The 26,255-nt window shown below is 39.5% G+C and overlaps 2 protein-coding genes across 17 annotated transcripts in view; both read right to left on the bottom strand.

Annotated features, from left to right (window-relative positions):
* The window catches only part of LOC120724318 (protocadherin alpha-C2-like), a 213,299-nt gene that overhangs the window by 108,480 nt on the left and 78,564 nt on the right, over nucleotides 1-26,255 (bottom strand). The window contains exon 1 of one of the 16 annotated variants that reach the window (XM_040016468.1): nucleotides 23,328-25,631. The exons of 14 other annotated variants lie outside the window; for them this stretch is intronic. In XM_040016468.1, the coding sequence (XP_039872402.1) occupies nucleotides 23,328-25,604 (2,277 nt within the window). In that variant the 5' untranslated portion in view covers nucleotides 25,605-25,631. Of the gene's footprint in view, nucleotides 1-3,913; nucleotides 14,027-23,327; nucleotides 25,632-26,255 lie in introns of those variants that run through there. One more of the 16 variants, XM_040016447.1, reaches the window with a different exon arrangement.
* Nucleotides 27-3,905, bottom strand: LOC120724333 (protocadherin alpha-8-like). Its single transcript, XM_040016485.1, has one exon. The coding sequence runs from the start codon at nucleotides 3,069-3,071 to the stop codon at nucleotides 678-680; it is 2,394 nt and encodes a 797-aa protein (XP_039872419.1). The 5' UTR covers nucleotides 3,072-3,905; the 3' UTR covers nucleotides 27-677.

Genomic DNA, 26,255 nt, shown 5'->3' with positions numbered 1-26,255 from the left:
TTATGGTGCATTTCAAAGGATTTTTTTTTCCTTTTCCCATTCTGATTAATTCTCAGTTAACAAAGAAAAAAAATCATAACTTTCCTCTTGGTGATACCCCGTCTAAAAGTACACGAGTTTGAATTGACAGACCTTATTGAAAATATTTCGACACCAGAAAGATACAGCAAGAACTTACTACTATTATGACATAAAATAAACACATTTTCCTAATTTCTAAAAGTATGAGAGCGAAGGTGATTGAATAAGCGGTCGAATAACCTTGCTAAATGTGATAAAACAAACTTTACACCATTCTCCACTAAGTAAAAAGATCTATCATGAATTGTATGTCAAGTTTCCAGGGAAAACACTTGTCTTTGTCGACCGTGCACCAATTAAGTCCCCTGATGCACCCTCCAAATGACCGGCAACTTGCACCTTTCTGATTTCAGCACCACGGATAGCGACAATAACGTTCTGTCTAAACTTGAAAGGCTCATGAACTTTGTTTATTTTGGCTTATTAACAACTGTACATTTCAACTCAACTCCAAACCGATAAAGAAAAATCACATCTTTAAATAGTTTGTGAAGTTAGTACTAACATATTCCACTTAAAAAACAACAACAACAACAATAAGCAAACAAAACATGGAGATTACCCAAGGCATGGATTTATGCATTGCATTGTTTTTGCTAATTTCTTACCTTCTCTTTGGTAGGTAAAGTCTGAGTCCTGGTAAAAGTGTCTCCTTCGTTAATACTGATCAGTTCTGCATCTACAGGTGGAAACGAGGCGGGGAAAACCACCACGTCACTCTTGAGCGTGTCTGAGCTGAAACATACGTCATACTGCTGAGTAGCTTTAGAGTAAGACCAGCTCCCGTCAGGGTGGGTGGTGATCATGGGGGCGCTGTACCTGCTGAAAGTGCCATCTGTCCTGTGGCATCTGACTGCTATTAAAGTGATGAGGCTGAGCAGAAAGATGACGGACACCGACACAATGGCGATCAGCAGATACAGGTTCAAATCCGAGAAGCTGTCCTCCTTTACAGGCACATGTCTGAACTGAGTCTGGATTTCAGCCGTGCTTTCAACAACCACCACATCAATAGACACAGTAGCTGACAGGGAGGGTTCTCCGTTATCAGAGACCAAGACCACCAAGGGGTGAGTTTTGAGGTCATTGTCACTCATTCTCCTCTTAGTCCTTATCTCCCCGGTGCTGGTTCCGATCCTGAACAGGTTGTTTCCTTTGGGCTCAGACAGGTGATAAGAAAGCAGCGCATTGTATCCAGAGTCTGCGTCTACAGCCCTAATCTTTGCCACAAAGTATCCCGCTTCAGCAGAATAGGGGATGCTCTCACTGTTAACGGAGCCATGCTCAGAATATGGCGCGAGAATCGTGGGACTGTTGTCATTTTCATCCAGGATTAAAACGTTGACAGTGACGTTGCTGCTGAGCGGAGGAACACCAGAGTCTGTGGCCTGAACTTTAAACTGGAATGTTTTTAACTCCTCATAGTTAAAAGACTGCAGGCTGATTATATCTCCTGTCTCTGAGTTGATGTTAATCATTGTAGGAAACGGTAGTGAGTCACTGCTGCTTTGTAAAAAAGAATAGCTCACTTGACCATTTTTATCGACATCAGCATCAGTTGCAGTCAGAGTTTTAATGACTGCTCCTACTGGACTGTTTTCTTTAACATAAATATTAAGTATCGGATCAGAGAAGCGAGGCGAGTTGTCATTGACATCAGAAACGTGAACACTAATTATGCTGGTGCTGGAGAGAGGAGGAGCTCCTTCATCAGTTGCTATTATAGTAACATTGTACTCGTCTGTAGTTTCTCTGTCAAGCGGACCAGTAACCACTAAAGAGTAATAATTTCTATAGTTTGTGTCCAGTTTAAATGGAGTCTCATTTGCAATCACAGCTTTCACTGCCCCGTTATTCCCACCATCTTTATCCAAAACCGAGACAAGTGCAATGGCTGCACCTACTTCCGCGTCCTCTTTTACTGTATTTAGTAGTGACGTTACCGTGATCTCAGGAGCGTTGTCATTTAGATCCAGCACTTCTACCAACACTTTACAATGAGCAGACATCGGAGGCTGGCCTTTATCAGTGGCCTCAGCATGAATCTCAAATGCAGAATTTTCTTCGTAATCGATTTTACCTTTAATTGAAATCGCTCCCGTTTTAGAGTCTATTTGAAATACATTTAAAACATGATCCTGACCTTTACTTCTAAAAGAATATTCAGTTTCAGCATTTAATCCGTCATCTGCGTCTGTTGCATTTAAAAATATAATTGTTTTACCCATTGGTAGATTTTCATGAATCTGTGTTTTATACAAAGCGCTACTGAAAACCGGAGCGTTGTCATTAATGTCTAAGACATTTACAATGATTTGCAATGTTCCTGACTTGGGTGGGTTTCCGCTGTCGATAGCAGTCACGGTAAGATTAACAGTAGGTTGTATTTCTCGGTCTAGAGCTTTCTGTAGCACCAGCTCGGCAGACACACTATCCCTTCCTTTGTGGACCTCTAAAGAAAAGTAATCATTTTGACTCAACTTGTATGAACTAACGTCATTCTTTCCAACGTCGAGATCCGATGCCCCTATAAATCCAAATTTTCCCCCTGGCACAGTACTTTCCGCAATATTAAGATACTGCAAATTCTCAGGAAAATGTGGCACATTATCATTAATATCGACTACATTTACATCTAAACGATAAAGCTTCAGTGGATTGTTGATCACGGCCTCTACGCTAACAGTACATATTGCAGCTTTTGCGCAAAGCTCCTCACGGTCGATTCTTTCACTGACATAGAGACTACCCGTTTTCAAATTTATATCGAAATAATTTCTCTTTGATCCGCTAACAATCTGAAACATACGCGTCCTCAAGTCATGCACGTTAAGATTTAGATCTTTAGCGAGATTTCCCACAGTAGTCCCCGGGTTTACCTCCTCTGATACAGAGTAAGAGAGCTGCCCAGTCACCACTTGCCAGCAGCAATCCAAAAGAACAACGACTACATAAATCCCAAAAGAACTGCGTATCCTCCCTGTCGACATTTTCTATCCTGTGCGAGCACAGCATATGGATCGTAGTCTTCAAGGTGAAATTAGAGTGGCAGAATCCAGATTTCCGTGTATATAAGAAGTAAAGGACAAAGCGATGATCGCACAATGTATTCTCATACTGCCCCTCTTGTAACAAAGCCTTGCAAAGCATCATCGTCACCATCATCTAAATCTAGGAGGAGCTTCGAACAACCAACAGCACTATGAAAATGTGATGGTCTACAATGTCCCCATGTGGTCATTTAAAAATACTACATTATCACAAAACAATCTCATAAGTTCGTTTAAGCCTTCAAGATAAATGCATCAAGATGCCAATCTGGTAATGGCAAATAATGTCCAGCTCCCTTATATATTTATTTAAAGACAGGTGTAGCATATATATAAACCAAATTGAATTAAAACTTGCCTTATCTCCTTTTCACAAAACATGAAAATATGAGCAAATATGAATAATACAATTGTCAAGGCGTATATCAGCTTAATGTGCTATCTGTCTATCCTTTGAGTAACCAGAGACAAAGAGCAATGCACATATCAGAAATGTGACTTAATTATTATTATAATTATTGCGGCCTTCAGATCACATTTTTATATATACTAGAATGCCTACACCAGCACCATGGACAGCTACATGAACGCACTGCTGTCCAAGTGATGGATATTATTAAATTGGCACAACTAAACGTTTTAAAGCTGAAGCATATATATATATTTGGAATCTAGTTTAAATCAGAAGATACACCATGCTAAGATAAGAAAAAATGGTACCGTTTAATCTGCAATGACGAGGAATGACAATATGCAAGTATTTTAAAATTTCATGGACTCACCTTTTCTTTGGTAGGTAAAGTCTGAGTCCTGGTAAAAGTGTCTCCTTCGTTAATACTGATCAGTTCTGCATCTACAGGTGGAAACGAGGCGGGGAAAACCACTACGTCACTCTTGAGCGTGTCTGAGCTGAAACACACGTCATACTGCTGAGTAGCTTTAGAGTAAGACCAGCTCCCGTCAGGGTGGGTGGTGATCATGGGGGCGCTGTACCTGCTGAAAGTGCCGTCTGTCCTGTGGCATCTGACTGCTATTAAAGTGATGAGGCTGAGCAGAAAGAAGACGGACACCGACACAATGGCGATCAACAGATACAGGTTCAAATCCGAGAAGCTGTCCTCCTTTACAGGCACATGTCTGAACGGAGTCTGGATTTCAGCCGTGCTTTCAACCACCACCACATCAATAGACATTGTAGTTGACAGGGAGGGTTCTCCGTTATCAGAGACCAAGACCACCAAGGGGTGAGTTTTGAGGTCATTGTCACTCAATCTCCTCCTAGTCCTGATCTCCCCGGTGCTGGTTCCGATCCTGAACAAGTTGTTTCCTTTGGGCTCAGACAGGTGATAAGAAAGCAGCGCATTGTATCCAGAGTCTGCGTCTACAGCCCTGATCTTTGCCACAAAGTATCCCGCTTCAGCAGAGTAGGGGATGCTCTCACTGTTAACGGAGCCATGCTCAGAATATGGCGCGAGAATCGTGGGACTGTTGTCATTTTGATCGAGGATTAAAACGTTGACAGTGACGTTGCTGCTGAGCGGAGGAACACCAGAATCTGTGGCCTGAACTTTAAACTGGAATGTTTTTAACTCCTCATAGTTAAAAGACTGCAGGCTGATTATATCTCCTGTCTCCGAGTTGATATTAATCATTGTAGATAACAGCAGCTGGTTATTGCCAATTTTTAACAACGAATAGCTGATTTGGCTATTTTGGTCTATGTCTGCATCAGTTGCAGTCACTCTTTTAATGACTGCTCCCACTGGACTGTTCTCATTCACATAAACATTAATTACGGCCTCCGTGAACAGAGGTGCATTATCATTGACATCAGAAACGTGTATGGAAACTACACTTGTGCTGGTAAGTGGTGGAATCCCTTTGTCATTAGCGATTATATTGACATTGTAAATAGAGAATTTCTCCCTGTCCAGAGGTCCATCAACTAACAGCGAATAATAATTTTTGTAGTTAGTTTCGAGTTTGAATGGCGCTTTGTTTTTAATTTGAATCTCCACATCACCGTTTTTTCCACCGTCTTTATCGAGGACAGATACAAGTGCAACTGCGGTGCCTACAGGAGCATCCTCTTTTACCTTCCTATGTAATGACGTCACCGTGATCTCAGGAGCATTATCATTTAAGTCCACCACTTCTACCAGCACTTTACAGTGAGCGGACATCGGAGGATGCCCTTTATCACTGGCCACAACACGTACCTCAAAAGCCCTCCTCTCTTCAAAGTCTATTTTCCCTTTGACCTTAATGACACCAGTCTGAGGTTCAATTTCAAATATATCAAGTACGTGATCTTGGTCTTTGCTTCTCAGCGAATATACAATCTCACTGTTTAAACCCTCATCTGCATCAGTGGCGTTCACTGTGATTACCTTTAACCCCAGTGGAATGTTTTCTGGAATTTTTGTTTTATACAAGGATTCACTAAAGATCGGAATATTATCATTAATGTCTAATACATTAATAACGAGTTGCGAGGTGCCGGATTTCGGTGGGGTCCCTCCATCTACAGCTGTCAGTGTCATAGTGATGACTGCCTGCTTTTCTCGGTCTAAGGCTTTCTGCAGCACCAACTCAGCAGACACACGGTCACCTGCTTTGTGCACGGCCAACGAAAAATTTTCATTTTGGCTTAATTTGTAAGTGCTTACTCCGTTTTTCCCCATATCCGCATCAGTTGCTTCGGATAATTCAAATTTCACTCCAGGCAATGTGCTCTCTGCAATATATAAATTTTGCAGTTTGGTTGTAAACAAAGGAGCATTGTCGTTTACATCTAAGATCTCTACGTCAATACGATAAAGCTTCAATGGGTTATTTATTACGGCTTCTACACTTACTGGACATTTTAGTTCCTCCGAGCAGAGCTCCTCTCTGTCTATTCTCTCACTGACATACAGAACACCAGTCTTTAGATTTACCTCGAAAAATTTTCTCTTTGATCCAGTAACGATTTGAAACATACGAGATTCCAACTCTTGTGAATTCAGGTTTAGATCCTTAGCGATATTCCCAACAGGAGTCCCCGGGTTTACCTCCTCTGAGATTGAATAGGAGAGCTGCCCAGCCACAGTCTGCCAGTAAACATCCAGTAGAAAAAGGCACAAATACATCCCAAAATAGCTCAATTTAAAGGGCGACATCTCTGTTCAATATGAACAAAGCATAAATTTGAGCTCCAGTGGCATTCAGATATTTAGGAAAGAATGGACGATCAGGGAGCTTTTTGACTGTAGTATTCTGTTTGTTCCACCGTCGTTTGAGTCTTATAACAAAGACAGAAATCGTTCATATCGCTTGTAAACGGGAGGGGCCAAGTTCTATTAAGGAGCAGGGCTGTAACTAATGGATCAACAGCGACGCCACGTGGTGAAAAGAGCGCAATGCAGAGGCCAGTGAAAACAGTTGCTTCTCCTGCAGCCATCAGGTCACACCAAAGGTATCTGAAAAGCTTAACATCAGAAATCGGAACAACTCTTCTCTGCACCATGGACAACACCTGAATGAGTGTCCTTGTAGAAAGTGATAGTATCAAATACATCGCATCCCACGTTACTCTACCTTTTTCCACTAAACCTCTTTGTTCCATTCAATTTAAGAGTTATTTGTAGATTCTATTAACTACTAATGTGAGCTTAATAAACGGATAAAAAGTTGGAGGCTGCCTGAAATTTTTAGCATTCAGCCATGCCTATATAGCAATGTGTGAATTGCACCACAAGTTTTATCATGTCTACAAATTTGTATGTATTTTTTCCCTAAGAGTGCGTAAAAACAAACAAACAAGCAAGCAAACAAACAAAAACAGTAAAAAACAAACAAACAAAAAAACCCTCCCTAAACCATGAAAAATAGTACAGTTTCTTCTTCTGCACCCACATCAATGGCTTCTTTATTTATCTTTTAATGAAATTTTCTTTTTCAGCATTTTGGGCAATAAATATATTTAATCATACCTAGTTATTCTTCTGCACATATGAGCACAGGAGGGGGTGTCTGCTTCTCGTGTTGTATTTTTGGTGCATTTTAGTATTACTCCACATTTCCACAGAGACAGTAGTCATGAGCTTGTTTGTAATCCCATGATTAAGCCTTAGATTCAGAAACTCCTGCCCTATTTCCATTCCTCAGAAAACACGATTTGATTTGAAAATATTATCCCACAACTACAATCATCTGTCAGCCCCCACAGACAATATTAATAATAATAATGGCTCACATAGGATGATCTGTGTGTTCATTTTCCTAATGCATGTAATAGAAAACAGTAGGTAAAGTATAGAAGAGAGAGTATAGTGCTCTTGTGGTTTATTAACATACACAAGCAAATGCATACATTTCCACCATCGCAATTATGCAACCCGTTATGAAATTCAATTATTCATGGTTTATTTTAGGGCCAGACTACACTACTTTGACTTTACAGGACTTCAGTCTGGATTATCATTCTCCTAAAGTCACCATGAAACACATATGAATGTTCCATAAATTTCACACTTGGTATTCTTTGCTGCCCAGTGAGAGGATGAACACTTTTTTTTCTTATTCTAAACAAACAATACATTTTTAAAAGAAACAAATCCATGGTTTCTGTAATTATGGAAAACCTAGTTCCACATAGATGAAACACAGTATATTAGCCAGCAGCTCTGAATACACCCCGGAATTAGTGGTGGGTTACTGAGCATATCCATAAGGCCATCCACACCTCTTCATCCGGTGATAGAGTTAATTAGGGAAACATGCAGAATGTTTAGTTCATCAAAACATAGTTGTTTAAACAGTAATGCAAAAATAACAATTGATTTTTAACACCTATACACCTAGACCAACCTCAAACAAACAAAATCAACCAAAAGCAAGTTTAAACAGATACGTTTTTAACTGATTTTTAAAAGAAATGACTGAGTCCACAGTTCTCAAACTCAAAGGGAGTGAGTTCCAGAGTCTGGTCGCCACTGATACATACACTCTGTCACCTTTTGTTTTTAACCGTGTATGCTGGACAACCAACAAGCCCTGGTCACAAGACCTCAGGGACCCGCTGGGGCGATAACGAAGAAGAAGATCACTGATGTAAGTTGGAGCTACACCGTGCAGGTCCCTATAGGTCATGATTATAATCTTTAAATGGACCCTGAACTTGACAGGGAGCCATTGCAGTTGAATCAGCAGGGGAGTGGCATGGGAGCATTTGGGATACTTTGTCAGAAGCCTAGCAGCAGCATTTTGAACACCCTGCAGTCATTCCAGGAAGGCATTACTTAAGCAAGTAAACAAGGAATTACAATAATCTAAACGAGATGAAACAAAAGCATAAATAATCATTTCCAATTTGAAGCATGACACAATGGGACTAAGCTTAGCAATATTTCTTAAATGGTAAAAACAAGAGCGAACCAAACATTTAACGTGTGTGTGCAGCGTCAGAGCTGGTTCCTAATGGAGGGTTTAATATAAGAAGCAAGAGGGCCTAGATTTTAACCACGAGGGGAACAAATTTCTCAGGAGCAAAGACAATGACTTCAGTTTTATCAGCATTTAGTTGAAGATAATTATCAGCCATCCAATCTCTGCTGGAATCTAAGCAGGACTGCAAGATTTGAAGCTTAGAAACATCAGGTGGCCTAAAAGAGATATAAAGCTGAATATCATCTGCATTACAATGATACGAAATATTCGGAAAAGAGCTAAGAAGTTGAAGAAGAGGGACTAAATACAACAGAAACAGTAACGGTCCCAAGACAGAATGCTGTGGCACCCCATAGGCGAGAGAGGTGTGCGTTTGTTTTTAAAACCGATGCATGCATGCATTGATAAAAGTCATTCTTCCTCTGGGTATAATAATTGAAACTTCTGAATAATTAATAGTGATTAAACTGTTGTATAGAAAAATTTACATTATTTGCTTCCTAAAATATGAGAGCTGTTAAAAATAAGTCTAGTGGTTAAGTACACATGTACTTAACCTTCTTCTCTGTCTGTTGTTTGCCCATAACACGATAATGTTAGAGGTGAAACTAGAATCACCACTGGCAGTGTGATGAAAGGGTCAGATAAAGCAGTGAGAGGTAGGTGAAGGGAGGGGGTTGCAGGGGCGGAAGCAGTCAGCAGCACTGCTTTAGGTGTGTTCACTGCATTATTAAAGGGATACTACCACATACAGTACAGCCACCACATTAGCTTCTATATTGCCTGCATGTAATCATCTCATGCCTTCACACAGCCATCGGTTTTGTGTGCGTGTTCATGAGTAAGTGTGTGTGTGTCCTAAGGATGTATACTGTACTGTTGATCTGTGTGCGTGAGTAGATAGGGGAAGGGTGTGATCTAAACATGCTTCAAGGCGAGTCCTACCCCCACTTTTCCTCTCTCCCTCTGCACAGCTCTCGTCTCCATAGCAACGCCATCTTGGGCACAGGCATGAATGCATATGTGAACACACACACACACACACACACACACACACACACACACACACACACACACACACACACACACACACACACACACACACACACACTAATGCAGTAGCCTGTGGGTTTAGCTTTCAGAATGCGTCAGATAGCACAAAAATGACAAATTAGATTTCATATCTACTTCCACATTTTATCTGCTTGTGCCCCCCCCACACACACACACACAAACTCACTCAAGCACACACAAACCATACTCTTGTGCATACCTCACCAGACTGTGCAGGGCTGCAGTTGTAATTGGTAATGTAGCACTGCAGCAGCACATTCACTGTCACAGCACTTTTACAGCAGTGTCTGCTTCTCTTTCCACCCCCCACAAACCCTCAGAGAGCCTGACCTTTGCATTCAGCCATGCACATCCTACCTTCTTGGTGCCAGGCCTCTGGAGACCTCAAACACACACACATAGTCCCTCCTGCCATTTGCACATTACATCCTTTTCATATGATGAGATACTAATGTCATAGTGGGGTTTTTATGTGGCATGTATCTCATCATGACACAAGAGGGCAACCTACTCCTTGTGTATAAGTCTTTAGTACTTCTAGTACTACTATATTATGCTTTTTACTTTTCAAATCCTTTTCACTTTGTGCACTTTATGCACTGGGCCCATTTAATATGCAGTGTCTGCTTATTGTCAGAAAAGCAGGTGTGATATGAATTATCCAGCACTTGACTATTGCAATAGAGTAATATAATACAATAATGGAAAAATTACTTTTCAATGATCTTATATGCATTTTAGCTCTGACATATGCAGATGTAAATTCACTATATAGAATAATATCCACTTACTAGAGAACTGTGCATACAATTATGTGCATATCAGCGTAACTGTAATAACATCTATGTACTGGAAAGCTGGGCATGCAATCAGCTGTTTACCTACTTACACAATTTGTGAAATAATCTATGACTAATATAATAAAGAGAGGAAGGATGCAAGAAAAGATGAATCACTCCTAGTTTTAAAACCAACTACCACTTAATCATTTATTTCCAAATCTGTGCCTGCCTTCACTGGTTTCTGGACTAAGTAGGACAGGGGCGGGTCCGCGGAAACATGAGCAAGATCAAAACCGGGACACAGCAATATGGAGCATGCCCAAACATACGCATGCACACAGCCCTGAGAGGCACACCAACACAATAGAACACAGTGTTCACTCATTTGGAAAACAATGGCACAATGCCCAAAAATCACATAATTAGTTACTCTACTGTAAAACAACATACAGGAGCAACATCCTGCCACTGCTACAGTGTGATTATTGTGTGTCATGATTTATCACAGACTTGCTGGGGAAATAAAACAGTATAGTGACCTATCAACTAAGTAAATATTAAACATAATCATAATCATAATCATCATACTTTATTAATCCCTAAGGATTAGGGATCCCATATACTATTTAGTATTTAGAAAACATTTTCCATATAGTGTATTTTGCTTTAAAATGTAAAAAAACTTCACTCTTCATTTTATGTTTTAATGTATTTAACAATTCATTTACACTAGCAATGTTTTCATTTAGTGTAAGAACCTCCATAAGTTTGATCAGTTAGGAAATGATCACTAATGTGCAGAGCAGGGCTGATCAAAGACGATGTGTTATTGAATCTGTGATACTGTATCTAATTAGTAACAAGCATCTGCACAGCATGAATGGGAACATTGCAGTCTGGAGTTCAAATACATGAAGGGCTGATCAGGCTCTGTGTGGTTTGTGTGAGAGAGGTGTGAGAGTGAGAAATATAAAAGGTATGAGAGACAGCATGAATTCCATTCACATATAGTTCAGCATTGTGACTCAAATTTCAAAATGTGTAATTCAGCAACTGGTTGTGCAAGCAGAAAAACAGCCATGGATTACTTTGCAAAAACAGAGCATCAATCAAAGCTGTCAATAAACAGGAGCTTCAACAGGCTTTGGTAACAGCAAAGGTAGCACAGAAATCTGATTGGTCACTGTGGCTGAAATGGACACTGATTGGCTCAGTATTGTGCCTAGCAACAAAGGCAGTGTTATAGAAAGCACCCAGAATTGATTTACTATCTCCCTTCTGGTACCCATGGTGACGCAGATGCAGCCCCTGTCTATGCCCCACCCTGCCTCCCCCTCTTCCTCCACCACACCCTTCTTTATGAGCAGTCAGTACATAAGCCAAGGACAAGGCATTTAAACACAACCATATAAACTAAAAAAAAAAAAAGGATTGTGTTTGATTTCACACTGTCCACAGTGATACATTAAATTCAACCATGGAGTGTAACATAGAGCACAGAAAGCATCTGGTACAGTCTGTCTCTGTCATCTCCTCCTCTTTTCTCTTTTTCTCCCTCACTCACACACTGAAATAGCTTGACTCAAACAATTCTCAGTGGGATTAAGAATAAATCTAGCTTTATATGCATGGATAACCTAGATTTGTCAATCAAACAGTTCACTGGGGAATAGGTCAGTGTACTGCTTTTGGTATGGCTGGAAATTGGGGACAGACCTGCTATCTGCAGATCAATACTGCATGAGAAACTCAGTAAAAAATAGCATTCAATATACTACCACATGCAGAGTGGTAACACGTTAAATAATTGAATGCATTGATATTTAGACAGGCTGGTAATATCCACTTGTTGCCACAAGGGGGAGCCTTTTAAAAAATCACTCTCTTTGTTCTCCATTGCAGTTTCCATATCCACAGACAGACATAGACTGATATCAGAGGCAGGCAAAGATATAAAGCCTTAAATTAGATTAGCACCATCACACACTTCCAAAATTGTATCAGTGCTAAAGATACACTAACAGGCTGTGTGTCTACTACACATTTCCTCTGCCTGCGGAAATTAAAATGTCAACTGTCCCAGATGGGAAAGAAGATGCCGATGTCAGCTACTGAGTCTAACAATACCTGCACAATCTCATCCAGCCTGATACATATCAAAACAAAGAAAAGGGAGAAGAAAACAGAGAAATTCTTCTATCATTTACAAATTAAAACAAGTAAAGATTACGCAGAATATATGGCAAGCATTGGACATTTCTACTGTACACAATTTACACACAAAGAGCTGCAAGGCATAATTTATCCATACTTAAGTGTGTCATATATATTTTACACACACATTACACCTGCACACCATTTCAGCTTTGTGTAATATCTATTTTTACGTTCTTAATAGCCATGCAGCATGAAACATGCATCATTCAGTGGCGCATTCGAAGGGCAGAGCTTCGGTGGAAGAGCATAAAAAAAGAATGAATTATAGAGGAGAGCGCTGGCCTGCAGAGAATCTGACACTGAGAAATGACTGAGATGGTTCTGTGAGGTTGCTCCACTTTCCACAGAAATGAAGATAACTATTTATAAAAATAATAACTTGCCTACAAATCGTTTAAGCATACTTCCGTTTACCGAGAATAACAAACACCAATTTCCACTCTCATTAACATCAAAACTTAAACATCTACTTGTGCAGCAGCAAAATAATGTTCCTTCTTAAGGTGTGATGATAGGGATATAAATGATCTGCTCTAAGTGTCACATATTGTTTGAGTGTTCATGTTAGTTTGCATGCATGTGTGTTTTTGGCTGAGGAGTGTTGAACAGTGACGGAAGAAAAACCTATTGCCACTTGCTAGTTTAATGTTTACCCACATGTTTTCTGTCTAAGACTCACTGATACATGGCTGCTGAAATAAATGCCACCTTCATTATTGTTATGGCATTCTGCTTTAGTGTTACTCAATTCAGTTGCCTTTTTGAAGCTGTGTTTTTTATATATGTGGCTATTGTTTTTTTAATATCTCAGGCCCTTTTTGTCAGATTAAATATCAACAACATGCCTCTGTATTGTTCAGCACAATCCAACAGCAACACAAACTACAGCTTCTTACAGACTGTAAAGTTGAATTCACAGTCCTCTCATACCATATGTTTAGCATACAATATATGCAGCTTTAAAAAGTAATTTAATGGGACAGATCTTTTTAAGTGGGTATAAGCATGCAAAGTTTAAAGTCAAGGACAAAGCAAATACATAACAGATTAAAGAAAACAACATGGTGGCAGCATGGTGGCATGGTGATTAGCACTGTTGCCTCACAGCAAGAAGGTCTGAGTTTTATTCCACCACCTGGCCAGGACCTTTCTGTCTGAAGTTTGCATATTCTTCCTGTGTTTGTGCGGGTTCTCTCTGGCTACTCTGGCTTCCTCCCACCGTCCAAAGACATGCAGTTAGTGAGGTTGGGTTAGATGGGGATGTCAGCTACTGACAGCTAGAATTACATAACTGGTAATTCTAAATTGCCGAAAGGTGTGAATGTGAGTGGGAATGGTTGTCTATCTCTATGTGTTAGCCCTGCGACAGATTGGTGACCTGTCCAGTGTGTACCCTGCCTCTCCCCCTATGGTAGTTGGGATGGGCTCCAGCCCCCCACAGCCCTGACAAGGATAAGCGGAAGAGAATGGATGCATGAATAATACTAATACTAATACTAATACTACTACTACTACTACTACTAATACTACTACTACTACTACTAATACTAATAATAATAATAATAATAATAATAATAATAATAATAATAATAATAATAATGCTGTCTAGCCATTAGCCTGAAGTTTAAAGCTGAGTGAAATCCTAGGTTATTTTATGTGCTGCTGTCTTTCAAAGCTGTTCTTCATGGCATCGTTAAGATGATTCCACCTAATCATATTGGAGGACCAACATAGTAGAATTATTACTTTACATACTTTACAGAAGCCCTAATCCAACACAAATGGGGATAGTGACAGTTATAGCAGATGAAAAAAATGCTTGGATAGGAATTCTCTTTTGAAAACACCTAAAGGAACAGCAGCAATATTTTGGCACTTTTAAACATTTGGCATGACAAACTGCCAAAAGTACAGCTTTTTATATAATGCATGGAGATCTAACATGATGCTTTCACAAAGGTCATGTGTTGCAGGTTTACACTGAATTGTTTCTAATATACTGCTTACAAAGTACTGAGTATTTTTATGCCATTTCACAATTTCTGTCTATTTCTATCATTATTCTATTAGAAGCATTATCACTATAATTCATTACTTTAGTTCTCTGCTCTAGGACAAAGCAAAGTGACAAAAATCGGGCAGTAAAGGGCTTAGGGAGAAATTACACTCCAGCCTTATCATGAGCACCTCATTTATAGCAGTCTGTTAACAAGCAAAATAAACACATTTTGTTATGTTGGTATCACGTTTTTTTTTTTTTTTTTTTGTCTCTGCACAACTTTGCTCCCCTTATTCCCATTAAGCAGATTCTCACTTCATTATCTGTAATGCGATGCATAGATTATCTGGCCCAGTATCTACTGTGAGTTTTGGTCTGCATAAAAGACAGAGTTCATCTGTTTGCTAAATCCCTTGCTACCTGATCTCACTATCTACTATAAAATCAAGCCTTAACATAATTTGACACACTATCAGCATTGAAGCAGAGGTACACAGTAACACTCTTTTTGAAACTAATGGTACGTCTCAATTATGTGGCACTGCAATTATAATATAATATAAATAAGAAATTTATTGCACTAGCCCTTGTACAGCTGCTGTTGCTCAGTTTGTGAGATTAATGTTTTAAAGGCCCTTAGGCTCATAGTCTCTGAATGAGTGACATGCTTTTGTGACTAAAAACAAAATAATGAGAAAGGTAATGTCTGACTGAACACAACACTTATACCAATCATTTTGATAAAATGTAAATAGCAACAAGCATGAAAAAGCATGAAACAAATGTAATTAATAAATTCTGATAGCCATTTCCCCCAAATAAGGGATAGCTGTAGGTTTATGACCCACAAAATAATAAATGAAACACATTATTGTTAAATGTATTGTTTCCTGAAAACAGGAAAAATAGTAATTGTGAACAGCATAATGATTATTTATGCAGACCGCGAACAAACCGAAGAAATAATGCGGTGACCAAAATATTCCCTAACATTAACCAAAATACCCATCCTTACCTTAAATCTAACAAAATTGAATAGCAATATGCAAATTCTAAGAACATTGTTCATGTAATCCCATCCTTCATCCTCCTGTATAAGAAGTATTTAACTCAAGTCAACAGCAACAAGCTGAAAAAATGTTACTTTGGATTCATATGCAGGCAAAATTATTATTATTTTTCCTCTAGGACCTCTGGCTTTGAAAAACAACACTAGACTTGGCTATGCTTCACGTGTCCCTACTACAGCCATAGGGAAGAGAGAGAAAAAGGTTTTCTAACAAACTCAGCTCATAGCTCCAGTTTATAGAGAAAGAGGAGGTAGAGTTGAGAAAAGAGGCCACCTATGTTTTCAGCGGCAAGGAAGGATTGTATAGCTTCAACTAAGCTTTGTAATAGCAGTTAGCAACCAAGTCAAACCAAAACGAACACCAGGCTGAGCAAAAAAACAGAGAACTGGGGGATAACAAAAGAAAGAGTAAACAAGCTTACAAAATGTGTCAGCCATTTTCTGTGAGCCTGCAGTTGCACAAAGCGACAGGAGAGGGCATAAGAAAGAGTATCAGCAAAAAGAAATCAGGATGCGTAGGAGGAGGAGGAGAAGAGATTCTTTGTTTAAGAAATGAAATGAAGAAATATGAAGACAAATACACTGATTGAAGAATCGAGCTAGAAATGGCAAGGAAATGAGGGAGGGATGAAGATGAGAAGGAAAGCACATGAGGCTGAGAAAAGTGGGGTAGTAATCAAGAGAACAAAGATTGGGGAAAGGGGGGGGGGGGACAGTCAGTGGGAGGAGAGCGTGTGGTATGAGCCACAGCATCATCATCTTCCACACCCTTGTGTCATTGTTTTATTCATACACTACTAGATTTGATTGTGGGAAACAGAGAAAGGTCTAGGAATGAACAGACATGTAAACACAAAAACACAGCTCTGTGTGTGTGTGTGTGTATGTTTGTCTGTGTGCCTGTGTGACTACAGGGAATGTCATAGCCTATCATCTTTCTAATATCATGTTAAAATAATACTAGCACCAACCCTAAATGCCCACATTCCTGATTCATTTTTTATGACAGATGGTTCATCCTGAAATAAACCCAGCAGACCAACTTCGCAAAATGAAAAGCTACATGTGGGATGAGATGACTCACGTCCTGAACAGAAAAACTCACTGCATCACACACTAAGAAAAATGACCTGGAGGAGCTGAATGTCCATTTTAAAAACACAGAGAATACAAGGAGACTTTTTTACACTGTAGCTTTAATCACTGTTAAAATGGGCTTTCTCATGTGTCTGCATGACCATATCAGTGTCATGTGATCATACATAAACACAAACACACACACACACTGTGCATCCTTTCAGATACCATGGATTAATGTATGATATACCTGTACCCACCCAGGCTGTGCGGTATATGCTACAGTATATATAGTATTTTTGTTTGCGGCATACATGCACATACTATTCCTCCATATCATGTGAAACTTCAAGTCTCAATCTTTAAGAGAAATAATAAACAATCTAGTTTGAGTTTGTCCCATTGGTTTTCTTTGGGAAAAGTTTTAATAATATAATTAATAAGACCTATTTTAACGGGATAATGTGTGGTTTGTGTTGTATTAAACCTTGTAGAGCTTTTATTTTAAAAGAAATTAGATTGAGAACATTTAGAGTGAAAGAGGGGTGTGACATGCAACACAGAGCTTTGCCAGATATACATTGCAGGAACAAAAAGTCTTGTGATTTGGTTACATTGAATAAAACATTAGCACATTGAAAGCTGGGCTGGAACATTCAGAAAGATAAGAATAAACAAGGCATTGACTTCACTCAAGATGTTTAGTAGGGGAACTAGACAGGCCGAATAGCCACACGGGGAAGAGGAACCCTGCAGCTACAGACTCAATCCCTCTAACGGCCAACATTTGATTCCATCCATGTGTGGCAACAAATACGGTATTAATTAGACAAGTATATGTCATTTGTGACCGTATACCTCATTTACCCCATTTACCCCGCAGTGAGCAGTGCAAGGATAAGAAGGCAATCCTCTTAGCAAGGCTACACCCAGCATCTAAACAGCAGACTCTGAATTTCCCTCACTCATTCATGCTTTCTCTCACAATTCACTAAATTCCTATTTCCTAAATCTAGATCTCAGGACACTTCATTGTGCTGTTTTTAGGTTTTGGTACAGGATAAATTAAAAGTGGTTTTTAAGCCATATGTGTCTTTACTAGTGTTCTGCTTAATGGCTGGCTGTCTTGCGTGTATCCTTGCCCTGACCCATCAGTCAGTTCAATCCTCCGGGCATGGCATGATGACCTAAGCACAGCAGCAGATGTTCTGGCTGTATGAGCACTGATGCCAAACAAGAGCAGCACAGACCAGCATCTGTTCTTATCTCTGTTGATTCAGAAAAAAAGAGGAAAAACAACAACTTGTAAACACTGCACATGGCTCAATGCACTTAACAAAGCTACCAATCACTCTGCATTACAACACACAGACATATATGTCTAGACTTAAGTACTGTTAAGCATTATGATACTATTAATATGACTATTGTTAGGAAAGTAAAGCATTGCAAAGAGAGCTTGACATAAAGACAGTGAACAAATCATCACAATGCAGTACACTAAGGTAGGCTCATATCATCCATCAAGGAGTTAAAGGGACACATGGAGATAGTGTATGCAAATGACTTTTTTTGGTGCAATGTTTTTAATGCTTAGAGAAGTTGACCCAGCTAAAGCTCCAGAGAAAGGCCTCCGTGGACTGATTCAGCTGCACTAGAGTGATTCAAAAATAAGAGTAGCAAGGACCAATCTATGGGACTCATGAGTCAATGGACTGAGAGATAATGAAACTGATGGCTTATATAACCAAGTGGTAGAGATAGCAAAGGGTCAGACCTTTTCAAACAGTAAAAATAAAAGACAGGAATTATGTAGGTTTTTTTTTCTTTTTGCTATTATTCTTTATGATTTGCTGTGTCAAATTTTGCTGGACACCCGATAAATTCTATTTGTATCTTTATCAACACTAAAGAAAGTTTGACCCAAATACTGACGAGTACTGCCTAGCTTTTGCCATCTGACATTAAAGCTACACATGGCTCTAAATCAGTCATGTCCTAGTGCAAATGACAAGAGCTAAAGGAGCTGTGCCAAGCAGTGTTGCCCCACAGATGTGAGTGCAGCCTGCAATTAAATTTTTATCCCATTGACTTCTATTTTTGCCCTGTTTGTCCAGAAGCAACTGAAAAAATCCAGGTCATCTTCTTGTCATGTTTCTAGTTGATTTATTGTGTTTATTAAATGAGCTTAATCAAATAAGGGCATTTTCTGTACTGTGCGAGTGGTTCATGTGGTTGAAACTGCAGTGAGTGTCATGCATTAAACATACGAAGTGGAAATTTTAAAATTGAATATACAAGACTCAAAGGTAAAGTTAAATAATTGAGTTTAACTTGACATAAAAACATCTTGACACAAAACACATCTTCGTTCAGCCCTTCTCTGACACTCTGTGTTCAAAGTGCAGCACACAGAGGTCAACAAACAGATTATTTACTAAGAACACTAAAAGATGCATTGCTGCAATGCTTGTTGATATTGACATTAAGCTCCTGATTAACCAGCACCATATTGCCTAAATGTTTACTAAGAGGAAGTACAGATATGAACACAAGCACTCATAGCAGAGATACGTAGTAAATAGCAGCTCAGACAACTTGTTTGGAAACATCTACAAATCACGTGCTTCAGTTCAACACTAATAAAAACCAGACTGTCAAAGTCAATGTGTTGCTTGAATTCTTCCACTGAGCCACATCAGTTTTTCTGCAGTGAAAAGCAAATCTCCAATCAACAGTAAGTGATTGCACCTTAAAAATAAAAATCAATGTCCAGTGAAAGAAAAAAAAGTTCAATAACAATGTGAATCTACTTAGTATGCTCATCATAAAATATAAACAAGCATGGAAGTTATTTTTTGTATTGTATTTTAGGTATTGTTGCAGAGTTTTGTGCACTAGTTCAAGAAAAGTCTAATTAAACAAAAATATTAGATGCATTTGATCAGTTTAAAAGGCTGAAGTTGTCATAAGTTAACCTGATTATTTTTAAATACAGTTCCAGTTACCTAAGTTTTTGCTAAACATAAAATACATTTATCATTACTCAACTTCACAATTCAGTTTTAGCAAAGTTAAAATTGTGCATGCCTTCTTATTTCCTGAACAAACAAACATTTGTGATCATGTTTTGTCCCCCCTTTCCATTTTGGGGTATAACACTCAAGTAGTGTAACGGCACTTGGTGAAGACTCACACCTTGCCGTTCTGTAATAAAGGCTGTTATTAAGAAAGAATTGTGTGCTGTAGGACTTTCCACAACAGCAGCATCTGAGAAAAGTCGGAAGTTAATAAAGAACATGAAAGCTTACTTGGAAGGAAACTCACTAAGTGTCTACCCCCCCACCCCCACCCCCACCCACACACACACACACACACACACACACACACACACACACACACCCCACCCACACACACACCAGTCAGTTTATCTGTGAAAGTGCCTTTGAATAAAGAGGATTAGACACAGTAGGTGATATCAGTGATGTGATATTGCATGTGCATCTATGGGGACAAGTGTGCATGTGTAAAGTGTGAACATGATGATGGTAGCTGTTTTTGCTGTACTGCACTATGTGTCCAAAATTAGATTACCATCACTGCTGCTGACCTCAATGTGAGTGGCGGCGTCTTCATACAAAGCTGGAGCAATAAGGGAGAATGTGCCCTACTGACATACAACAGCACATTCAGCATCCACTGCTATGACCCTACAGGCATGAGGCACAGCAGCACACAGCTTAAGAGCATGTGGCATAACCAGAGAAAGATTGCAGAAAGCAAGTCAAATATCACCCGGGAAATAAAGAAGTGCACCATATGAAGGAGAAGAGGAAGAACAGAAACAAGGAAGTGGGAAAAGGAGGCCAAGAGTGGGAAGGGGGAAGGGAACTACTGAGAGCAAAATCAGTATGAAAGGGGAGAGAGTGAGAGAGGGAGAGAGAGAGAAGCTGCAAAAAAAGAGGAAGGATAAGCAGTCCTCAGAGCAGAGGCAGAACAGTGAGCACTGCATGGAGTAGTATACTGATGGAACACTCATTGCTATAAAAGCAGAAAACAAAACTTACAGCAAATTGACAGTGAAAAAAAAAGAATGCAGGTTATTTTTCATAAAATTTGAGAGAGGGATTAGGTGCAGAAGATTAGGTGCAGAATAAGTTAAAACGCAAAGGCAAGTAGAGTGAAGCATGATATGAGTGTGTTTAGCTGTCAGCATTTTATGTGTTACTTTAGAAGAAAAGACACAAAAAGAAAGGTAAATAGGAGGAAAGTTGCTGAAATGACTACACACTACTGTTGTACATGATTGGCTTCTTACAACATTCCCAAACTGCAATGAATGCAGTTTAATGAGGAACGTGCTGTCACCTATTCAATAAAAGCAATGTATACAGACACACTTAGGTAACTGCACTGTAGATAACATTTTGTGTAGACATACCGCATGCAAACACAGTTGCAGAGATCTGCTGAGCCAGCCAAGCAAACAGACAAAGCCACTGGAGCAAGCAGCCACACCCCCACAGAGGAGAGCATACAGAATGAAAACTGTAAACAGTTTACGTCTTCTTACATCAAACTAAATTAAGATCAGCAAGTTTCAAATGCAGGAGTCATTTTTTTCATCTGTTTTTGCAATAGTAATATACATATTAAAAATTGTTTATTTACTGTACAACAAAGGTGCATCCCATGTGCTTGCATTAAAGTAATTACAGCTCATCCACTCCTCTTACCATCTGTTTTTTTCCTAACTATTAAAAAACAAACTATGATGGCGCAGGAATAAAATAAATAAAAATACACTATAATTCTTTAAAAGACATGCAATCAGCTCACAGTCTGTGATGCAATGACATTTACAAGCACTTATTAGTTTTAATGAGATGCTCTCATTTTTAATCACATCTTTTCTGGGCATCTGCTGTCCAGGCACAGCTTAGCATTGCTGCTGTGCTGCAACACACACACAAAGCCTGATTTCTATCTCTCTCACACTCACGCATGGACACGTGCATATAAAATATTCATTCATGCACACATACGCTCAGAGGGGCAGTTATTGCTAGCAGAGCTAAATAAATCTGGACAGATGAACTGCAGAGAAAGTGTGGCCAGCCTCTCTTACTCTGAATCTGAACCGATCCTTTACCTTCCTGTATTCAAGCTTTAGCTTGCTGCTTTATTTCACATGCTGCTCAGTAGCTTCTCATACAGCACCAGTTTTCAGCACAGACATATATGTTTATAATTTAAAATGTGCTTTTTTACTGTCAGTTTCCTGTGTAGGGAATCTAACGTTGACCCAGTTTTTTGGGTGAATAGATTATCCTCCATACTATAAAATATCTAATTAAAAGCTAGAATATTCCTGCCTTTGCTATTCCTTTACTATCTGCAGCATGTTCTTCCTAATTTACAGTGCTGAATGTGGTATTATAATCCACGAGTTTATATAGACATAAACCAATTCTTATCAAATATTGTGAGGTTTCTATAGATGAGCTGTACAAAAGCCACATCCCCTCCCCCTACTCTACTGCTTTCTCCATCCCTCCCTCGTTCATCCTCTTCCACTGCTGTTGCTAAGACCGTTGAGTGCATGCTAGTCTGTGGAAACCAGTAGAGTCTGAGAGGTGGATCTCCCAGTGTGTTGCTATGGGCAACACACAATATTTGATAGAGAATCACCTCTCAGACTCTAGCTTGCAGACCTTCGCACATGTCATAGAATGTGACCTATTTTCAGTAAGTCAAAGGGGATCATGCACTCTGAAGCTTGTGTGCAGTGTGCTAAATATACAGTCTTCTACATCAGTATTTCTCAATTCCAAAGCACAACAAACCAATCAAATAAAAAAATAGTGAAATTATATTGCTTGTTTTTCACTCCTGGAATGAATTCACATCCCTGCTGAAACAACCCCACCTGACTTGCTGCACATTGTGATGCACTGCACACCCGCCTCAGGCACTCTCTGCTCTTCTCTGTCTTAGCTCCAGCCATTCATGGCCCATTGAATCACCTCAACAGCATCAGCAAGCACAAACCACAAGAAATCTCATAGCCAGTCATTCAGTTGCTTTAAGCCCATGTAAGAAACCTCATAGACAGGAAGGATATATAGATGCAATTAAAGATGGAAAAAACAAAACAAGTGTATACAGCGCAAAGCTCACAGTTTTTCATTCAGACTCAGACATAAATACATGCAAACCACAATAAGTGTCTGACTGGATATTTGGGTGATATTAGTATTATAAATAATTTTAAACTTCAAAAGCAGAGCACCATATTATGGTATAGACACGGCATAGAAGCAACAGTTCAATTTGCTTATGAATTAGAAGTTTGGACTGCGTGAGAACTAACCAGAAAACCACATGTAAGGCGTTTTATCAACACACAGCCTACTTATTTCACACAGTGAATATTTTTTTAATGCTTCTTGACGGTTCCTGTTGAGTAGATTATTTCGTAGGATCAGCTTCTTATTTCTGATTAAAATTATAGCATAACTGCCTAGAAATAAAATTGTTTTTCTTACCTCTTCAGATGTGCGTCTCCTATCTGGAAGCACAAGTGTATTTGCATGGCTACCCGGAACTATAGTAGATCCTATACTCATTCTGGGTCCAACTAGCATGTACCGCTTCTCCCCTGATCTGTACTGGATGCTGTGACACAGCGTCCCATCATAATTAGTCTCTGGCAGATATTTAGAAGTATAGTCTGTGGATTTGGAGCACTGCATTGCAATCAGCACGATGATGCTGACGAGAAAAAGCACAGAAACTGCGCCCAAAGTTATCATGAGGTAAAATATGACATTACTGTCCTCATCATCTTTTGCAGCACTTTTAACATCAGAAGCTGCAAAAGCCTCTTTGGGCTCCACAAGTTTGACAATCACAGTAGCTGTTGCTGAGAGAGAAACGTTGCCGTTGTCTTTGACCAGTATTACCAGTTTATGCTCAGCCTCGTCTGTCTCTGTGAATGAGCGAAGTGTTCTGATCTGTCCTGTATAGCGGTCCAAAGCAAAGAGACTGTGGTCAGTCACTTCCTGCAGTGAAAAAAGCAACCAGCCGTTATATCCTATATCAGCGTCATAGGCTCTGACTTTAGTCACCAAGTGTCCTGCGTTGACATTTCGGGGAATCTCCTCCACACCTTGAGCAGAACCGTTGGAGCTGAGTGGGTACAGGATGACTGGAGCATTGTCGTTCTGATCCAGGATGAAGACGTTGACTGTGACGTTGTTGCTTAGTGATGGAGTTCCAGAATCTGAGGCAACAACTTGGAACTGGAAAGTTTTCATTGTTTCAAAATCAAAACTTTTCAATGCCACAATTTCTCCATTTTCGGGGTTTATACTTAGAAATGATGTCAATTTTTCATCAGCATTCCTCATAATATTATATGATATATGGGCGTTATCACCCTCATCACAGTCATGAGCACTGACAGAAAATAAAGATCCTCCAGCAGCATTGTTTTCAGTCACATAAAACATATATGGGTTTGTTGAAAACTCTGGACTGTTGTCATTCACATCTGATATTATCACACTTATTATCCTGTGAGATGACAGTGGCGGGTTTCCAGCATCTTTTGCAACAATTCTTATGTCATACTTGGGTTGCTGTTCTCTATCCAGCATTGACTTGGTGACTAAAGAGTACATATTTTCTTGTAATGAAGGCGTTAATATGAAAGGTACACCTTCACTTACAGAACACATCACCTTTCCATTTACTCCTGAATCTTTATCATTCACACTTATCAGTGCTACTGTCCTTCCTGGTTTGGAGTCCTCAGGGACTGCACTTGAAAGGGATGTCACCTCAATTTCAGGTGTGTTGTCATTTAAGTCCACAATAGTTATTTTAACACTTTTTTCTGTTGCCAGGGGGACTTGCCCTTTATCAGAAGCTTTAATATCAATTTGATATCGGTCTTTTTCTTCATAGTCTATGGGCCCTTTCACAATAATTTCACCTGTATTGCTATCGACTTCAAAAATTTCACGTAATTTCTTATTTACATTATTCCCAAATGAATAAACCACCTCCCCATTTAAACCATCATCTAAATCTGTGGCATTTACTTGTACGATAGTTGTGCCAATTGGTGAATTTTCATCAAGTACAGCAGTGTATGAGTCTCTGGCAAAAACTGGCATATTATCATTCACATCCAGAACATTAACAATAATTTCCATCGTCCCTGATCTAGCGGGCTTTCCTCCATCAACTGCTGTCAGAAGCAATCTGTGACTTCGCGCAGCCTCTTTGTCCAGCGCTTTGTGTAAAAACAAAACAGGAATTTTGCCATCCTCTTCTCTATCCTTAACCTCCAAACGAAAATGGTCATTTTGACTGAGCTTATATTGTTGAACAGAAAACATGTCGCTGTCTGGATCACGGGCGCCTTGTAGCTGAAATCGCGCCCCAGGTAAAGCAGATTCGGATATCTCTAAATGCGTCTGGTTGTCCGTGAAGGTGGGAGAATGGTCATTTACATCTAAAACCTCAATGCCGACGTAGTGGACCTCTAAGGGATTCTCCAGCACAGTTTTTATGTTCAGAATACAGGTGGTTATCCGTTCACACACCTCTTCTCGGTCTATTTTTCTGTTAACGTGTACTATGCCGTTGCTGTTGAGTTGAAACAGGGGTTCAGTCGATCCAGAAACGATGCGAAATCCTCTAGCATGCAAAGCACTGTGATCCATCCCTAAATCTTTAGCGATATTTCCAACAACAGAACCCACCGTTAGCTCTTCGGGAATAGAATATCGCAGCTGTGCGGAAGAAGAATTCATAGTGAGAGCCAACGAAACAATAAAGACGACCAGGCGCTCCAACAATACTCCGCATCCCCTGTCGTGCCATGGCGAATTCACAGAATAAGTAAAATAATAGGAACAGGACGGTTAAACATTGAAATATGAATTTACACCGAAACACTGGAACTGATGAAAACCAAATATTCCAGGATTCAGAAACATAATGTTTCCGAGGGTATCAAAGATTTAAAGCCATTGCCCCCCAAAGCACAAGTGCACCCTGTCGAGAAAACACTGTAGCGCAAAACTACTGACGTAGAAGACGTACAGTCGGGAGTCGTTAATTTTCACAAACAGTGACACCATGTGAGCTGACGTTACAATGCAGATAAATAAAAATAGTGTTTAAAAGCTTCAACTTCGTGTCGAGGGGTCAAGCAAAACACGGGAAAAGTGCACTCGACATCTTTTCAACATGAACAAAATCATCTCGTTCAAGCACCTCCAAAAACATATTAATGTTAATTTTACTTCATGAGATATTCCAATTAAGAGAGACATTCTTACCTCTTCAGATGACCCTCTCCGATCAGGTACCATTAGTGTATTTGCATGGCTACCCGGAACTATGGTAGATCCTATACTCATACTCAGTTTGGGTGATGAATATACACTACACATTTGTGT

The sequence above is a fragment of the Simochromis diagramma genome, unplaced genomic scaffold (genome assembly GCF_900408965.1).
Source record: "Simochromis diagramma unplaced genomic scaffold, fSimDia1.1 OVJJ01000685.1, whole genome shotgun sequence".
NCBI lineage: Eukaryota > Metazoa > Chordata > Actinopteri > Cichliformes > Cichlidae > Simochromis > Simochromis diagramma.
Note: the sequence above shows the minus strand (reverse complement) of the source record. Positions and strands in the feature narration are given on the sequence as shown.

Excerpts from the sequence above, each read along its gene's own strand:
- LOC120724333 (XM_040016485.1), bottom strand. The coding sequence starts at position 3,071 with ATGTCGACAGGGAGGATACGCAGTTCTTTTGGGATTTATGTAGTCGTT.